The sequence below is a fragment of the Aristolochia californica genome, unplaced genomic scaffold, assembly GCF_029961685.1.
Source record: "Aristolochia californica isolate CCGP_79_NKW_82.1479 unplaced genomic scaffold, dmAriCali1.0.hap1 SCAF_16, whole genome shotgun sequence".
Taxonomy (NCBI): domain Eukaryota; kingdom Viridiplantae; phylum Streptophyta; class Magnoliopsida; order Piperales; family Aristolochiaceae; genus Aristolochia; species Aristolochia californica.
In genome coordinates this window covers 17,798,090-17,812,229 of record NW_027181837.1, presented here as the reverse complement: position 1 = coordinate 17,812,229, position 14,140 = coordinate 17,798,090, and the positions used below count along the sequence as shown (strand labels likewise).

The window sequence follows — 14,140 nt, the reverse complement described above, 5'->3', positions numbered from 1 at the left end:
GTTGAACAAGATTTCGTGCAATTGCGATGGCTGCCTTATTATTACAGTGGAGATTCATAGGTTTAACATATTCAATCTCTAAGTCCCTCAGTATATTCCTTATTCATAACAATTTACATACACCATGAACCATGTCTCGAAATTCAGTTTCAATATTTGATCTTGATATTACCTTCTGTTTTTTTGTTATTCCAAGTGACAAGATTACCTTCCACATAAGTAAAGTAACCAAACATGGATCTTCTGGTTGTCTGATCACCTGTCCAATCAGAATCTGTGTACCTTTCAATGTTAGAGATATTTTTTTTTGAGAATAACAAACCTTTATGTGATTGGTGAACTATAAGAGGCGAATCTTTTTCAAAGACTGATGATTACACGCCTCTGGCCAAATTGAGGTATTAGTTAATTAATTTTTAATTGATTTATGTGATTGGTGAAGAGGTTCTTCAAAAAGGTAACCAGAATTTATTAAGTGTTATCAAATTCTAAGGACCTGTCAATATATTTCATAGGAATCAACCTGATTGTGATTCTAAACTAGATCAAATTTGCAAATATTTTTCGACCAAGGACCTATGATTATGAAAATGACATAAACACCTAAAGGAAAGACACTAAAAAGAAATTATCTCTTTTCTAATTTTAAATTTATATATTTATAAAATTTATAATATTTTTTAAATTTAAATGCTTTTAATTATCGTTGATAGTTCATAGTCTTCAAATTTTTGATAAATATTTCAAAATATAACACCCTTCAAAATTTGTCCCAATCATTTGTATGAAAAATGGCTAAAAAGAATAAAATAAAATAAATTGAGCACCGAAAGGCAAATAAGAGAAAACTGGTCGGTCTTAAGCCCACCCTTAATTATTCATCCTTAATCTTGATTAACCTTAAAACGAGGCCCTCTCACATCAGAGACAAAGATATTTGCACATTTTTAAAGAGAAATAGAGACAACAAAATTCTGTCATATCCTCGTCGTGGCAGAGGTGCTCATGGAAGAGAAACTGGTATCCAGGCTCGAGGCGGCGATCTCTCGCCTCGAAGCACTTTCAGTTGGGTTCTCGACGCCAAATCTACCAGGAGACGCTTCAGATGCTCCCAAGGATGCATCAATTGCCGCCTATGATGATTTCATGGAGAAATCTGTCGGGAGGCTGTCCGCTACGGCTCACAAGATTGGCGGGAAAGTGCTTGAAGCGACGGATGTCTTGAAAGAGGCCTTTTCCGTGCAGAAAGACCTTCTTATCAAAATGAAGCAGATTCAGGTTTGCTTTTCTTATATTCGTTATCTGGAGATTTGGTACATGAGCGGCTGTTTTAATGGTTCTTATTTTTTTATGCTATTCGTGTTTGGATCTTATTGAATGGATATTGGACCGCTCGGATCCGATGAATGCAGTCCAATCTGGATCATATTGAGAGTGTGAGGTTGTAGCGTTTAACTTGCGCCGGCCAGTTGTGGGATTTTATTTCTCAGCATTTTTTAAACGTATTTCCATGTATTTCTTATGATCGTCTTTTTCTATCCAAAATTGATGTCATGTGTCTAGCAGAGTTCAGTAAATGTGCTCTCTGAATTCCTCCCTTCGCCCCGTAGAGATTGAGATCTCCCTCTGAATGCACCGTGTTTTCATTTAACCCGTCCAAGCTGAACATCTTTCTTTTATTGATTATGCAGAAAGGATACGAAAGAAAGGCATTAACTTAAATATGCAGTTATGTTACTAAATTGAAGCCAATCCATTTATTCTCGGTCTTAATTTCCCTCTGAAGCAACTTGAGTCTCTAGTTGTTTTTCCAGTTGAACTATTTGTTTTCTTCTAATTTGATATAGTGTCGTCTTGAACACAGAAACCTGATATGACAGGCTTAGCAGAATTCCTGAAGCCACTTAATGAAGTGATTGCAAAAGCCCATGCCTATACTGAAGGAAGGAGGACTGAATTCTTTAACCATTTCAAGGCTGCTGCCGACAGTCTCACAGCACTAGCTTGGCTTGCCTACTCGGGGAAAGATTGTGGTAAGCAAAATCACTGGTCTGATTTCCTGTGGGGGCTTTGGTGGCTTCTTCTAATCTTTTCTGCCAAATTTCTTCCAGGAATGAGTCTTCCTATTGCACACGTGGAAGAAAGTTGGCAAATGGCCGAGTTCTATAACAACAAGGTAGGAACAGTGTTGTTCTCTATTATTCGGATATCTTTCTTTATATCCTCACTACAACAATTTTTGTCTTGAAAGAAAGAATATAGAGGAATCAAAAGTAAAAAATATGACAGTGAAGACCGATACAACTTTCTTTTTAAACATATCTATGCTCTCCATATCACTTGTGAGTTGTGATTGCATCTTGTATGTCCGATGGTATAATACAGCTCTACTTTGTTTCCATGTGACTCTGTTGTATTTATGTATTTATATATGGATGAGCTCATGAGATTGTAAGACACATGTCTGTTCTACCTCTTCTCTACTCGTGACAGGCATGAATCTCTACTGTTTCTCTGATCAATTGAATAAGGATTCAGTTCATTATGTGTAATGACATTGGTTTCTGAATTTTAGATTCTGGTGGAGTACAAAACGAAGGACCCTGATCATATAGAGTGGGCAAAAGCTTTGAAGGAGATCTTCGTGCCTGGCTTGAGAGATTATGTAAAGAATTTCTTTCCCCTGGGTCCTGTATGGAATGCCACTGGTGTAACAGCACCCTTGCCATCGGCCCCATCAAAATCTGCTCCATCTACTGCTCCTTGTCCTGCTCGTGCCCCCGCCTCAGCCCCAGCCCCAGCCCCTCCTCCTCCTCTTTCTAGTTCTCTTCTCACCTGTGATTCTTCAGCTGCCCGACCAAAGGTAGGAATGTCTGCTGTCTTCCAAGAAATCAGTTCTGGAAAATCTGTTGCTTCAGGTAATTTTTTAGACTATTTCTCCTCATTTGGGTGCAAGGTTTTATCGTTGCTTCACCTTTTATTATTGTTTTCTTTGAATGGTTGTAAGGCAAAATCTGTTTTGGCAGGTTTAAAGAAGGTAACTGCTGATATGAAAACTAAAAATCGTGCTGACAGAACTGGTGTGGTCAATGAAAAAGAACAGAAAACTAGTTCGCATTCCTTTCCAAAAACAGGGCCACCAAAGTTAGAGCTTCAGATGGGTCGCAAGTAAATATGAAATCTATGAATCCTTTGCATTTCACTGTAATGCATGGGCATGTGGTTTTTTAAATGTTTTTTAAACTTTGACAGATGGGTTGTTGAGAATCAGATTGGAAGGAAGAACTTGGTTATTGATGATTGTGACTCAAGACAATCTGTATATGTTTTTGCATGCAAAGATTCTGTTTTACAGATCAAAGGTAACTTTCTCATATGTGCAGTACCGTGTGAATATACTGCTTGTATGCATGTGCATGTTTGCACGTTAGTCTGATTGAACATATGTATCATATATTTTATCTAATAATGTAGTTCGTTTCTCTTAACTTTTAAGATGGGAGAGGGAAAGCAATTTATGCGTCTATTTGATGTGCAGGCAAAGTGAACAACATAACCATCGATAAATGCACCAAAATGGGCATTGTATTTAAGGTCAGTTCACATGCCAAGAGCCATGTTATGCTTATTATGTTGACCAAGTTACCTCTAGCTGTATTTACATAACTATAGTTCATATTAGCAGGATGTTGTGGCAGCTTGTGAAGTTGTCAACTGCAATGCAGTTGAGGTACAATGCCAGGTAAGCTGTTTACACAATAGGATAGATTCACTTCACCCCGTAATAGGGATCTGTTCTGTCATGTTAAGTTATTTGCCTTCCCTCTCTGGGACTCATGCAGATTTATCTTTTGTTTATATCTTGTAGGGTTCGGCCCCTACAATCTCAATAGATAATACTGGTGGATGTCAACTGTATCTTAGCAAGGGTTCTTTGGAGGCTTCCGTAGCCACGGCTAAATCAAGTGAAATCAATGTCCTAGTACCTGCTGCAGGGCCTGATGGTGACTGGGTATGAATTCCTTTTGCCCCTTTCTCCAAATTGCCAAAAGATGATCACCCTTACAAAAAATTGCGTTGACACCAATAAAAAATTGCCAAATGATAATCACCCCTAGGAATATTAATAATTTGTCTTACTCTCCTTGAATTCAAAACTTTATTGTACTCTTCCTTCTGCAAAAGGATGATTGAAGCCTTGTTAAGAAAAGTATAAAAGAAGCCTTAAAGCTATAGTAAAATCTTACTGAAGCTATAAAGCTATAGTAACTTGTTACAGAAGGTTCAAGCTTCATAAGTTTGTAAGTAGTTGTGATGTCTATATGTGGGACTCCATTTTACACAATGAATACCCGATGTTTTCAATGCCCTTTTAAAGCCAAATTTCTCTGCAAAGTGTTACTTCTGGTTGAGGATATGGAGAAGGAATAACATAATATAATACTCTTCTTAAAAAATAAAAATAGAATACTAGCTTCCTTCTCCTTCTGAAAATAATAGGCCAGTTAAAGCTGAATTTTGATGGGAGTTCCCAAGGTAATCCCAGGCCAGGAGGGTTGGAGGAGTTATAAGGCACTAGCGGTCAAGTAAGGTCACCTTTCTCGGTTCCTGCTGGCTATACTGATTCACTTGAAGCAGAAGCTATAGTTATCCTCACTGGATCAAGCTAATGCAGAATTTCACAGAACTAGTACTCATAGAAAGAGATTCAGCTCTTGTAATTACTTTGGTTGTCAAAGAGAAGGCCTCCTTGAAGGCTGGATCAAGCTAAATTCAAGATTTTTTTATTAATTTTTTATTCAATGAAATTCAAGATGTTAGCACTGGGCAGTATTTCGACATCCATTCTTTAGCAGCACACTCATTGTACTGAAAATTTTCACTCAGCTGATTTAGCTAACTCTAGGGTCTCCTGTTCCAGAATCATGGTCGGGGGGAATCTATCCCCTCCCCCCACGGTCCCCCCCCCAAAAAAAAAGTAACCATTATCTTGTGTTGTGTCTTATTTGAATAAACACGCAGGGATTTACTCATTTGTTTACAGTAACATGGTAACAGTTACCAAACCTTAGGGCTTTTTATATTGGCATGCATAGTGAGGCCATCAAGTATTATAATATTTTTATCTTATCAAAGTTAAGCTATATATTAGTGCATGTGGACAACAAATAACATTTTTTCTTTCTGTGATAGTTTCATTGCTAGGTTGGAAGTTGGTCTTTGCTCGTTGACACCGCAATTTGTTACTTTCACCTACAAAACAAAAGATATGAAAAATTTTCTTTACCGATATTTTAGCACAGATTTTTGTTTATAACAACAAAAGATGTGAATTTTTTTTATGACCCTGAAATACTGATAACTCTCTATTGCCTTGTGGGAATCAGAAAGTACTTGGTCTTTTTGCTGTTGACAAAGTGCTGTGTTTCTTTCTCTTATATAAACAAGTGAACATGTAAATCTTTTCTATATCCTTAACTTGCTCTTCTGCAGCTTTCTCTTGGGAAACCCTTTTTTTAGTAAACTCACCAACTACATCTTCTATGACAATGAAATTTACTACTCCATAATTCCCCTCTCTTTCTGTCTCTGTTTCTTTTATCTTGGGTTAGAGTTATACCGATTTTTCATGATTTCCCATGAATCTGTCCTAGTGAGCAATGTGCACGTTGTGTATCAAACGTGTTATATTGATTAGGCAAGTCTTCTGTCACCTCATTCTCCCCTTCAAATTTGGCCTTATAGAGTGAAAGGAGCCCCAGATTATGGCAATCATCAAATTTTTAGTTGAGCTATCGCAGACATAAGTGCACATGAATACATAGTAGTTCGTTCTAGAGAATCAGAAGAACCTGAGGAATCTGTCTGTTGTCAGTGGCTGAATGACATAGCTCATGACCAAATTACTGTAATAGCTAATGTTTGTAAAGCTGCACCGATTGTTTTTGAACATATATCATGCAAAGGGCCAGCTTAAGCATGCAGTATTTTTATGCATCATTCTGGTTGGGAAAAAAATGACTTTGTTGTTATGCTATGATTCTGTGCAAGCCAAAGCTATTACTGAATTTGAAGTTGTTAAAAACTGCAGGCTGAGCATGCTTTGCCACAGCAGTACATTCATACATTCAAGGACGGACACTTTGTGACATCCCCAGTCTCTCATTCTGGAGGCTAATTATGAAACCACACAAATCATTGAAACTGGCTCGTGTTTGTGTTTATGCATGCGAGGTATGTCTTTTTGGTTCATTCCAGATCCTCAGGAGCTTATGGGCCACACGTTTTACTAGGCTTGAAGTTTCTTCTTGTGTGTGTTGAGCGGCTGTAAAACATTCTGTTGTGCTTTTGGGAGAGCTATGTTTGCTGTATTTGTTCCTCTATTTTTTTTTTTTTTTTTTTTTAATGTGTTGAAGGAAAAAGTTGAAGACTCTGGTTGTTTATCTTTTCACCTTGAACATGTTGTCTCATTCTAGGAGATATGAAGGTAGCTTCCCCTAAAATCCCGCCACCACATGTCAAGGCAGGTGAATTGTTACCTTTTTTTACCTTTTAAAAAAAGCCTGGACCTTGAGACTGTCCACCAAATGAGTTATCGATGCTTCATTCTCCCTTGGACTCGTGAAGAAAAGGAAGAACGATCACCGACCTCAGCGTCTATGAAGTCATACACACGTCAATGCTATATGCTCACACATTATACGAGCTCCCTCTAACGTACTGCAAGGTTAGAATATATGCGAACTCAAGTGGCAAGTTACCACAGCATGGATTGGGTTTTTTTTATATGTTCCCTGTTCCAACTTTCAGGCAACAAATACAAAAAAAAAAGGGGGAAAGGGCTAAACGGCCTGGATCAGAACACAACTTCCCTTTCCAGTTTTCTTGTTCATCAATCAAGCCACGTTCTTTAAAGGCACCCACCTTCCCATCTTTGCTTTAATAATGCAGTTCTACTTTCTCTAAATGACTTCGCTGGTTTCGTTTGAGAACCCGCACGTCATCTTTCTCCCTTAAAGTCTTCTTTTTCGTTGGTAAAATCCAGACAATGGTTAAATTGAACTCTGGCCTTACAACCACAACTTTAAACCTTCTATGCCCTGTCTAACACTGAAACGCCCCATCTACTTTACTAAGTTCCACACGGAAAAGCAGATCCAGAGGCAGCCATGGTGGTTTGCTTTTTCCCTTCTTTCTCACACATCTTATTCCCCTCTTCTTTTCACTCCAGCACAGAAAGCAAAAAGACCCTTCATACATGGTAATGAAGTATACGGAAGAAAGGATCTTTTCACATTGGATGAAGATCACTCTGAAGCGGCTCTAAATTGGGATAGGAGGAGAGATGCGGTTTTACTCAATTGCTTACTTGTACCAAAATTTAAGAAAAATTTAATACATTATGCCCAATCCAAAATTCAAATAATTTCCACTCTTATTATTGAGGCGGTTGATACAAACCTTCTCTCTCTCTACCAAAATCCATCAAGTGGGCCCAGCCCAGAAGAACATCCAGCTCATCCAAACTTTTGATATTCGTCCTACTCCTATCTCTATTTACACTTTTACCTCCTCTCTCTTGTACATAACCACTATAAATTCATCTGCTGCTTTCCCATCTCCCACTGTACGTGTTCTGAAAGAAAAACATTTGGGCAAACATGGCGATTCTTCCCGGAGCTTTCTCCTTCGTCTTCTTGTCCTTCTTCTGTTCTGCTGGTAAGGAGGACTTTTTTTCTTTCTTCCTAAATATGGTTTTTTCCTTCTGTTTCTCAGTTATTGCCTTTGGAGGATATGTCGAGTTACCGTTGTCTGATCATTTTGGTTTTAAGCTCGCTCTTTTTCCTACTTTCATTGGTCGAGTAAACTCTGATCTTCAGACCATTAGAACTATAGGAAAAAGCAAGTCTTTTTTTTTTTTTTTTTCGGATTTGTTGTGCTGACAACCAATTTTTATCGTTTTTGGATGATTAGTTCTATAGCCGGATTCTTTTTGAGGATTTTTATTCTGTACTTTCTGGAAAATGTTTCAGTGTTAATTAAAATGTTGGACTGGAAAAAACTACAACTGTTGAACTACAGTTTTGAGGTTGAATGCCTTCCTCTGTTTCTTCGACAACTGCTGTTACCTTGTCCTTCTGAGCTCCAACGGCACATAATCTCGCGCTTACCCATCTGATTTACTTTAATATACTACTTCTTAGTGCTGTAGAATGAAGTTCATCTGTTACCAAGGCTTTGTAGCCGTTGGAAGATTGTTCCAGTCATTTCCTCCGATGATGAACTTGTCCCTGACTGAATCTATGGAGTTCTTGATTAGACATCGATACCAGTTCCTTCTTCGAGTAATTCCCTGAACTTATTATTAAGTTCCTATTGAATTACTTTTACCCTAGGACTCGTCTTCAATCTGTTTTAAAGATGGTTCTGTCCTTCCGAACGATGGTATGCTACGATTTCAAGTTTTAAGTACTTTACCAAGTACGAATTGATTAATCAATTTCAAATTTGCTGAGGTCCAAAATTGATTTCTTTTACCCTCTGTAACATGGTTTCTGTTAATTGCAAGGATGATTTGTTTATTCAGTAACCCTTTACGTCCGCAGGGGCGCAATCATTTATTGGAGTTAACTATGGGCAAGTCGCCGACAACCTTCCTCCGCCGTCAGCGACGGCGAAGCTACTCCAGTCAACCTCCATCGGAAAGGTTCGACTCTATGGAGCCGATGCGGCCATCATCAAGGCTCTCGCCAACACCGGGATCGCCATCGTGATCGGAGCATCGAACGGCGACATCCCCGCCCTGGCCTCTGATCCTGCAGTCGCCAAGCAATGGATCTCGTCCAACGTCCTGCCCTTCTACCCAGCTTCCAACATTGCCCTTATTACCGTCGGCAACGAAGTCCTCACCTCCGGCGACACCGAGCTCATCTCCCAAATTTACCCCGCCATGCTGAACCTCCAGCAGGCCCTCACTGACGCCTCCTTGGCCGGCAAGGTCAAGGTGTCCACCGTCCACTCCATGGCAGTACTGAAGCAGTCGGAGCCCCCTTCCAGTGGCAGCTTCGACCCAAGTTTCGCCGACGCTATGAAGCAGATGCTCCAGTTTCTCCACGACACCGGCTCTCCTTTTACCATTAATCCATACCCGTATTTCGCGTACAGGAGCGACACCCGCCCCGATACGCTCGCCTTCTGTCTTTTCCAACCCAACGCCGGCAGATTCGACGCCGGCACCAAGATCACCTACACCAACATGTTCGACGCCCAGGTGCAACTCTCAACGGCCGTTTTTATCTGGATCTAGACTTGTTTTAAATAAGCCTGTTTACAAGCCCATATAACTGTATGGCCATATGTGAAGCCCATTAGGTTCCAAACTTAACTGGACTAACTGTTATTGATGGGGACAGGTGGATGCGGTCCGGAGTGGGCTGGATTCGATGGGCTTCAAGGAGGTGGAGATCGTAGTTGCTGAGACGGGGTGGCCATACAAAGGAGACAGCAACGAGGTTGGAGCAACTGTGGAGAATGCCAAGGTCTACAATGGCAACCTGGTCGCTCACCTCCGTTCGTTGGTGGGAACTCCATTGATGGCTGGGAAATCAGTTGATACCTATCTCTTCGCCCTCTACGACGAGGATCTCAAGCCCGGTCCGACCTCTGAACGATCATTCGGACTTTTCAAGCCTGATCTCACCATGACCTACGACATTGGACTCTCCAAGAGCAGCAGCGGTGGCGGAGGAGGAGAGGTATGAAACGTCGATCGAACGAAGAAAATCTGTCATCTCGACCTGTTACTAGTCACTGACGACGTATAATTTTGGTACATTTACAAGGTGAGTCCGGCGACTCCGTCATCCTCGGCGGGGAAATCGAGTGGGTGGTGCTTGCCAAAGTCCGGCGTGTCGGATGCGGAATTGCAGTCGAATCTGGATTATGCCTGCGGCATGGGCATCGACTGTGGACCGATCCAACCTGACGGCGCTTGCTATATGCCCAACACTGTAGCTTCCCACGCCGCATATGCCATGAATCTTCTGTATCAGACGGGCGGTCGAAGTCCAAGGAGCTGCGATTTCAGTCAATCAGCGACGCTTTCCTCCACAAACCCAAGTATGTCGTCTTCTTCTCTTTTACAAGATCAGAAGATTAAAATTTTTGCAGGATCCAATGTGGGTGTCTCCTCTAAATGCAAGAACTAAATTGAGCAACATCACCAGGCATCTCACCACTTCGATTAGTTGTCAATCGATTCTATATTAATTCATGTCTGGCATTGTAGGTTATGGTGCCTGTGTCTACCCTGGAGGCAGCTAGAGGGAGGGAAAGCGCTTGAACAGCCATTGTAGTTTGTAAATCGGTGGAAGTGGGAGGGAAAGTGTAAGTATTTCCCCTAGTGAACGTGAGAGGGAAAGTGAAACACTTTGTTTGTTTAATGTGTACAATGGAAAATGCAGTGGAAAATATTTGTTTATATTAGCATGTACAATGGAAAATGCAGTGTAAATTATTTGTTTGTGTTAGTGAACATAATGGAAATTGCGGGTAAAGTGTAGATATATTATTTATTAAATAAATTATTTTGATATATCTTATTTTCAGAAATTAAATTAATATTATTTAATAAATAAAATGTTAAATATAACCATTAAATAAATGTTTACTTTTATATCAAAACTATAATCAAATTATAATTTTTTAATATCAAAATAATATTAATTTATTAACATAATTTATACAAAGTAAAATATTTACACAAATATTTACTTTTATAATATATAAAAATTTAATATAATTATTATATTAAAAGTGTTTAAAATTTCACTCTTAAACTAATGTATATATATAGTTATATATGTTTAAATTCATTACCTAGAGTATTATACAAACATCGTAATAATAAAAAAAATATGAATATAACCTAATCACCTATTTAATATAAAAAGACTACAATTGTACGTACAAAATATAACACAAAAAAATATTTAATAGTATTAAAACATAATAGTCAATAATTTTGCTACATGTGAATTGTTAATCATCTGGAAAATATGATGTTCTTGCAGATTATATTGCAAACTCCCTCTGAATACTTCTTTGAGTATCCATATCATCTTCAATATCATCACCACTATCAGCCTTCATTTTCATTTTCATTATTATTTTCACAATGTTCTCCACCAAAATCATCACTTGAATCATCTTCTTCATCTTCCATGTGTATATAATTATGCAATATACAACATATATGCTTTAACAAAATAGTCGTAGTATATGGATTTCTTATAAAAAAAATAAAAAAAATCAAAACCAAAGTAACACTATAAATCAAAATCGAAGGTGATAACTCATGTTGAACGTAGAGGGGAAGACAACCAAATAAAAAAAATGATTCTGAACCAAGAAGAACGAACCCTAATTTATGTCGGATCAAGAGAGAGAGCTTGCATACGTAGAGGAACGATTCCGCAAATGGAGCCAAAAATTACAATGAGAAGCAGATGAACGATTCAGAAACAACACTAAGAATATCCATCGATTTCCAGGAAGAAGGGTTTATCCTAGTTGCTTTGCTATGGGGGATCAGTTTTATTGGTAATGAGAGAAATATATTTTTGTTATGGAATAACCAATCAACCTCTTCTTCCCTCTTCCGTTCCACTTTTTCCTTCTTTGTTAATTTCCCACACATTATTCTCTTTATTTCCCCTTATCTCTTTATCATTATCGTACTATTTTTCAGCTTTATGAAAAAACAAAGCAGAACAAGAAATAAGACAGAAAATCTTATGAAGAAGAGAGTTTTATTTTGTGAAAGTCTTCAATAAAGTACTCTCTGTTAGAAAGTCTCAAATCTTTTCTTTAAATAGTAGATATTTTTCATGCAAGAGTCTAAAGTTAGTAAGTGTATATATATATATATATATATGCATATAAAACTACCAATTTCTTTCACATGGTAGTTGAAGTTCTTTTCAAGGCTAATTGTATCGATATAGAAAATCACAAAGCATTCACAGTTAGTTAATTCAGTTCCAGTAAAATCCCATCATGGCACTATTACTTAATTTATCAATCTAAGAGGCTATAAATAATGGTAATGTAGTGGGGACTATTGTTTTAATATTTTAACTACATTAAGTAATTTGTAGTGGAAGAGTATTTTTTTTATCAAACAATAATAAGTTCTTTTGTTTTTGTCATAGGTGGAGATTTTGCTCATGCGAAGGGGACTTCATATATCGTTTCCTTAGTATGAAAAGAAATAGCTAGAGTTTATAAAATTATATTGGATGTATAATTTTTATTTGGGTGATTGAAAATTGATATTGATATTTCAATGATGTTTTTTGTGTTTGATTATAGAATAAAGTTTATGCATAATTATGCAGCTTTTATAAATAATTTTATGTACAGTGTATAGATAATTTATATACAATTTATTTGATATGTATTTTATGCAAAGTTTTAAATATAGGTGGAAGCTCGAACTCAGCTCGAGCTCGAGTTCAAAATATTTAAATCAATCCCGGCTCGAACATAGGCAAGTTTGAGCTTGACTCGATTCGATGCCATCCCTACCTACAATTATCTCATAACATAGGATTATGACAGTACCATAGTATTCCATTGTAGAGTAACATAGTTATTATTTATTGTTTAACATAGTATTGCAGTAGTGCATGACATAGTATTCCATTATGTTACATGATTGTTCCATGGGAAAAAAAAAAGGTCTTAGGTTGGGCTAGAAACAAGGACATTTTTTTTTTGTAATGGAACAATATGTTATATACGGTTATAATTCTATGTTATAAGGTAGTTGTAGGTTAGAAATATGGGCATTTTCATCCCAAAGAATATGAATGACAAATATAATATCTTCGATATACGATTGTGGATTTAGCATAATTGAATATAAAATCTACAAATTTTCCTTGACTTAAATACCTCTAGATTAGTATCCATTTGACATTGGATAAGAAAATTTGGTCTCATGTTTAGGCGAGGCAGATTTGAAATATAATACAGTGACACATGAATGATTTACTTATTGTGACTCCAAGGAAGTAATTTAGTAGGGTGCCCGTGCTCCAACAATTTTCTTCGGCCATGAGTTCTCCAACATTCCTCCCTAAAGCCTTAAGGGAGTTCTTTAATTATAGAGGGATAGAACATTGCCGGATTGAATCATCGATCGTTGGTTACATGTATAATCAATTAATTAGAGAGCAACAAAGCTTCCTACATAAGGTATGGTTGATCAATCTTTGTAGGAAAAATTGATCAACAAAAAAGCAGAAATTGAAGTTTAAAATGTATGATCAATCAACCTTAAATGATTGAACTATCAACCGAAATGTTACAGGAAAAAATTATAAAGCATGTTCTCTCATACCCACAAGATTGATCTTCATAGAATGTGACATCATCTGAAATAAAAGTTTTTTTTAGAGATGGAGAATACCACACTTATCCTTTTTCTATATTTAGAGTAGCCAAGGAAACTATATTTCACAACCCTGAGACTAGATTTATTTTGAGTATTGAAAAGATTATGAAAAAAAAAAAAAAAACGCAACCAAACACTAGAGGGGGTAATAGAAATGAAGATGAAATCGGAGAATAATTAAGAGGACTGTTCTTCATCGTATGGAACACTTGGTATTTTATTAATAAGAAAACAAACAGTGAGGACAACATATAACTAATAATATTGAGGAACATTCATAGATATTATAAGAGTTCTTGCAACCTCTACAAGATGTTTTTTCTTTATTTTAGATACACTATTTTGTTGAGCTATGTAAGCATGAAGAAATTGAATAACAAAGCCCTTTTACAGATGGATCCACAGAAAGGTACAAAGTCAGGTTGACATAAAGAATGAAACTAAGAAGAGAAATATTCCTTAGCATTATCATATCGAAAAACTTGTTTTTTTTTTTTGTTCAATTGAGTCTCGACCTTTTCACAAAAGGAGTCAAAGATAGAGAAAACCTTTGTTATGTCTTTCATTGAATAAAGTCAAGTTACTTGAGTATGATCATTCACAAATATAACAAAATACTTAAGAGTGAGTAATGTTTGATACATTAACTAGTCCCCAAACATATGAATGAACTAATGAAAA

At 37.3% G+C, this 14,140-nt stretch overlaps 2 protein-coding genes across 2 annotated transcripts; both read left to right on the top strand.

Moving 5' to 3' along the window:
• The first annotated feature begins 967 nt into the window (after positions 1-967).
• On the top strand, positions 968-6,545 carry LOC137953390 (cyclase-associated protein 1-like). Its single transcript, XM_068800765.1, has 10 exons — positions 968-1,278; positions 1,865-2,033; positions 2,112-2,176; positions 2,576-2,918; positions 3,027-3,168; positions 3,253-3,362; positions 3,539-3,594; positions 3,686-3,742; positions 3,869-4,012; positions 6,092-6,545. Exons 1-10 carry the CDS (start codon positions 1,006-1,008, stop codon positions 6,176-6,178), a joined length of 1,446 nt encoding a protein of 481 aa, XP_068656866.1. The 5' UTR covers positions 968-1,005; the 3' UTR covers positions 6,179-6,545.
• A 1,088-nt stretch (positions 6,546-7,633) lies between these two features.
• Positions 7,634-10,529, top strand: LOC137952963 (glucan endo-1,3-beta-glucosidase 7-like). The gene is made up of 5 exons (XM_068800103.1): positions 7,634-7,719; positions 8,607-9,271; positions 9,414-9,755; positions 9,843-10,119; positions 10,289-10,529. The coding sequence occupies exons 1-5, from the start codon at positions 7,662-7,664 to the stop codon at positions 10,321-10,323; spliced, it is 1,377 nt and encodes a 458-aa protein (XP_068656204.1). The 5' UTR covers positions 7,634-7,661; the 3' UTR covers positions 10,324-10,529.
• The last annotated feature ends 3,611 nt before the right edge of the window (positions 10,530-14,140 follow it).

Excerpts from the sequence above, each read along its gene's own strand:
- LOC137953390 (XM_068800765.1), top strand. The coding sequence starts at position 1,006 with ATGGAAGAGAAACTGGTATCCAGGCTCGAGGCGGCGATCTCTCGCCTC. Across the intron at positions 2,919-3,026 it reads TGGAAAATCTGTTGCTTCAG|GTTTAAAGAAGGTAACTGCT; the intron begins GTAATTTTTTAG and ends CTGTTTTGGCAG. Across the intron at positions 4,013-6,091 it reads CAGGGCCTGATGGTGACTGG|GCTGAGCATGCTTTGCCACA; the intron begins GTATGAATTCCT and ends TAAAAACTGCAG.
- LOC137952963 (XM_068800103.1), top strand. The coding sequence starts at position 7,662 with ATGGCGATTCTTCCCGGAGCTTTCTCCTTCGTCTTCTTGTCCTTCTTC. Across the intron at positions 9,756-9,842 it reads GCGGTGGCGGAGGAGGAGAG|GTGAGTCCGGCGACTCCGTC; the intron begins GTATGAAACGTC and ends TACATTTACAAG. Across the intron at positions 10,120-10,288 it reads GCTTTCCTCCACAAACCCAA|GTTATGGTGCCTGTGTCTAC; the intron begins GTATGTCGTCTT and ends CTGGCATTGTAG.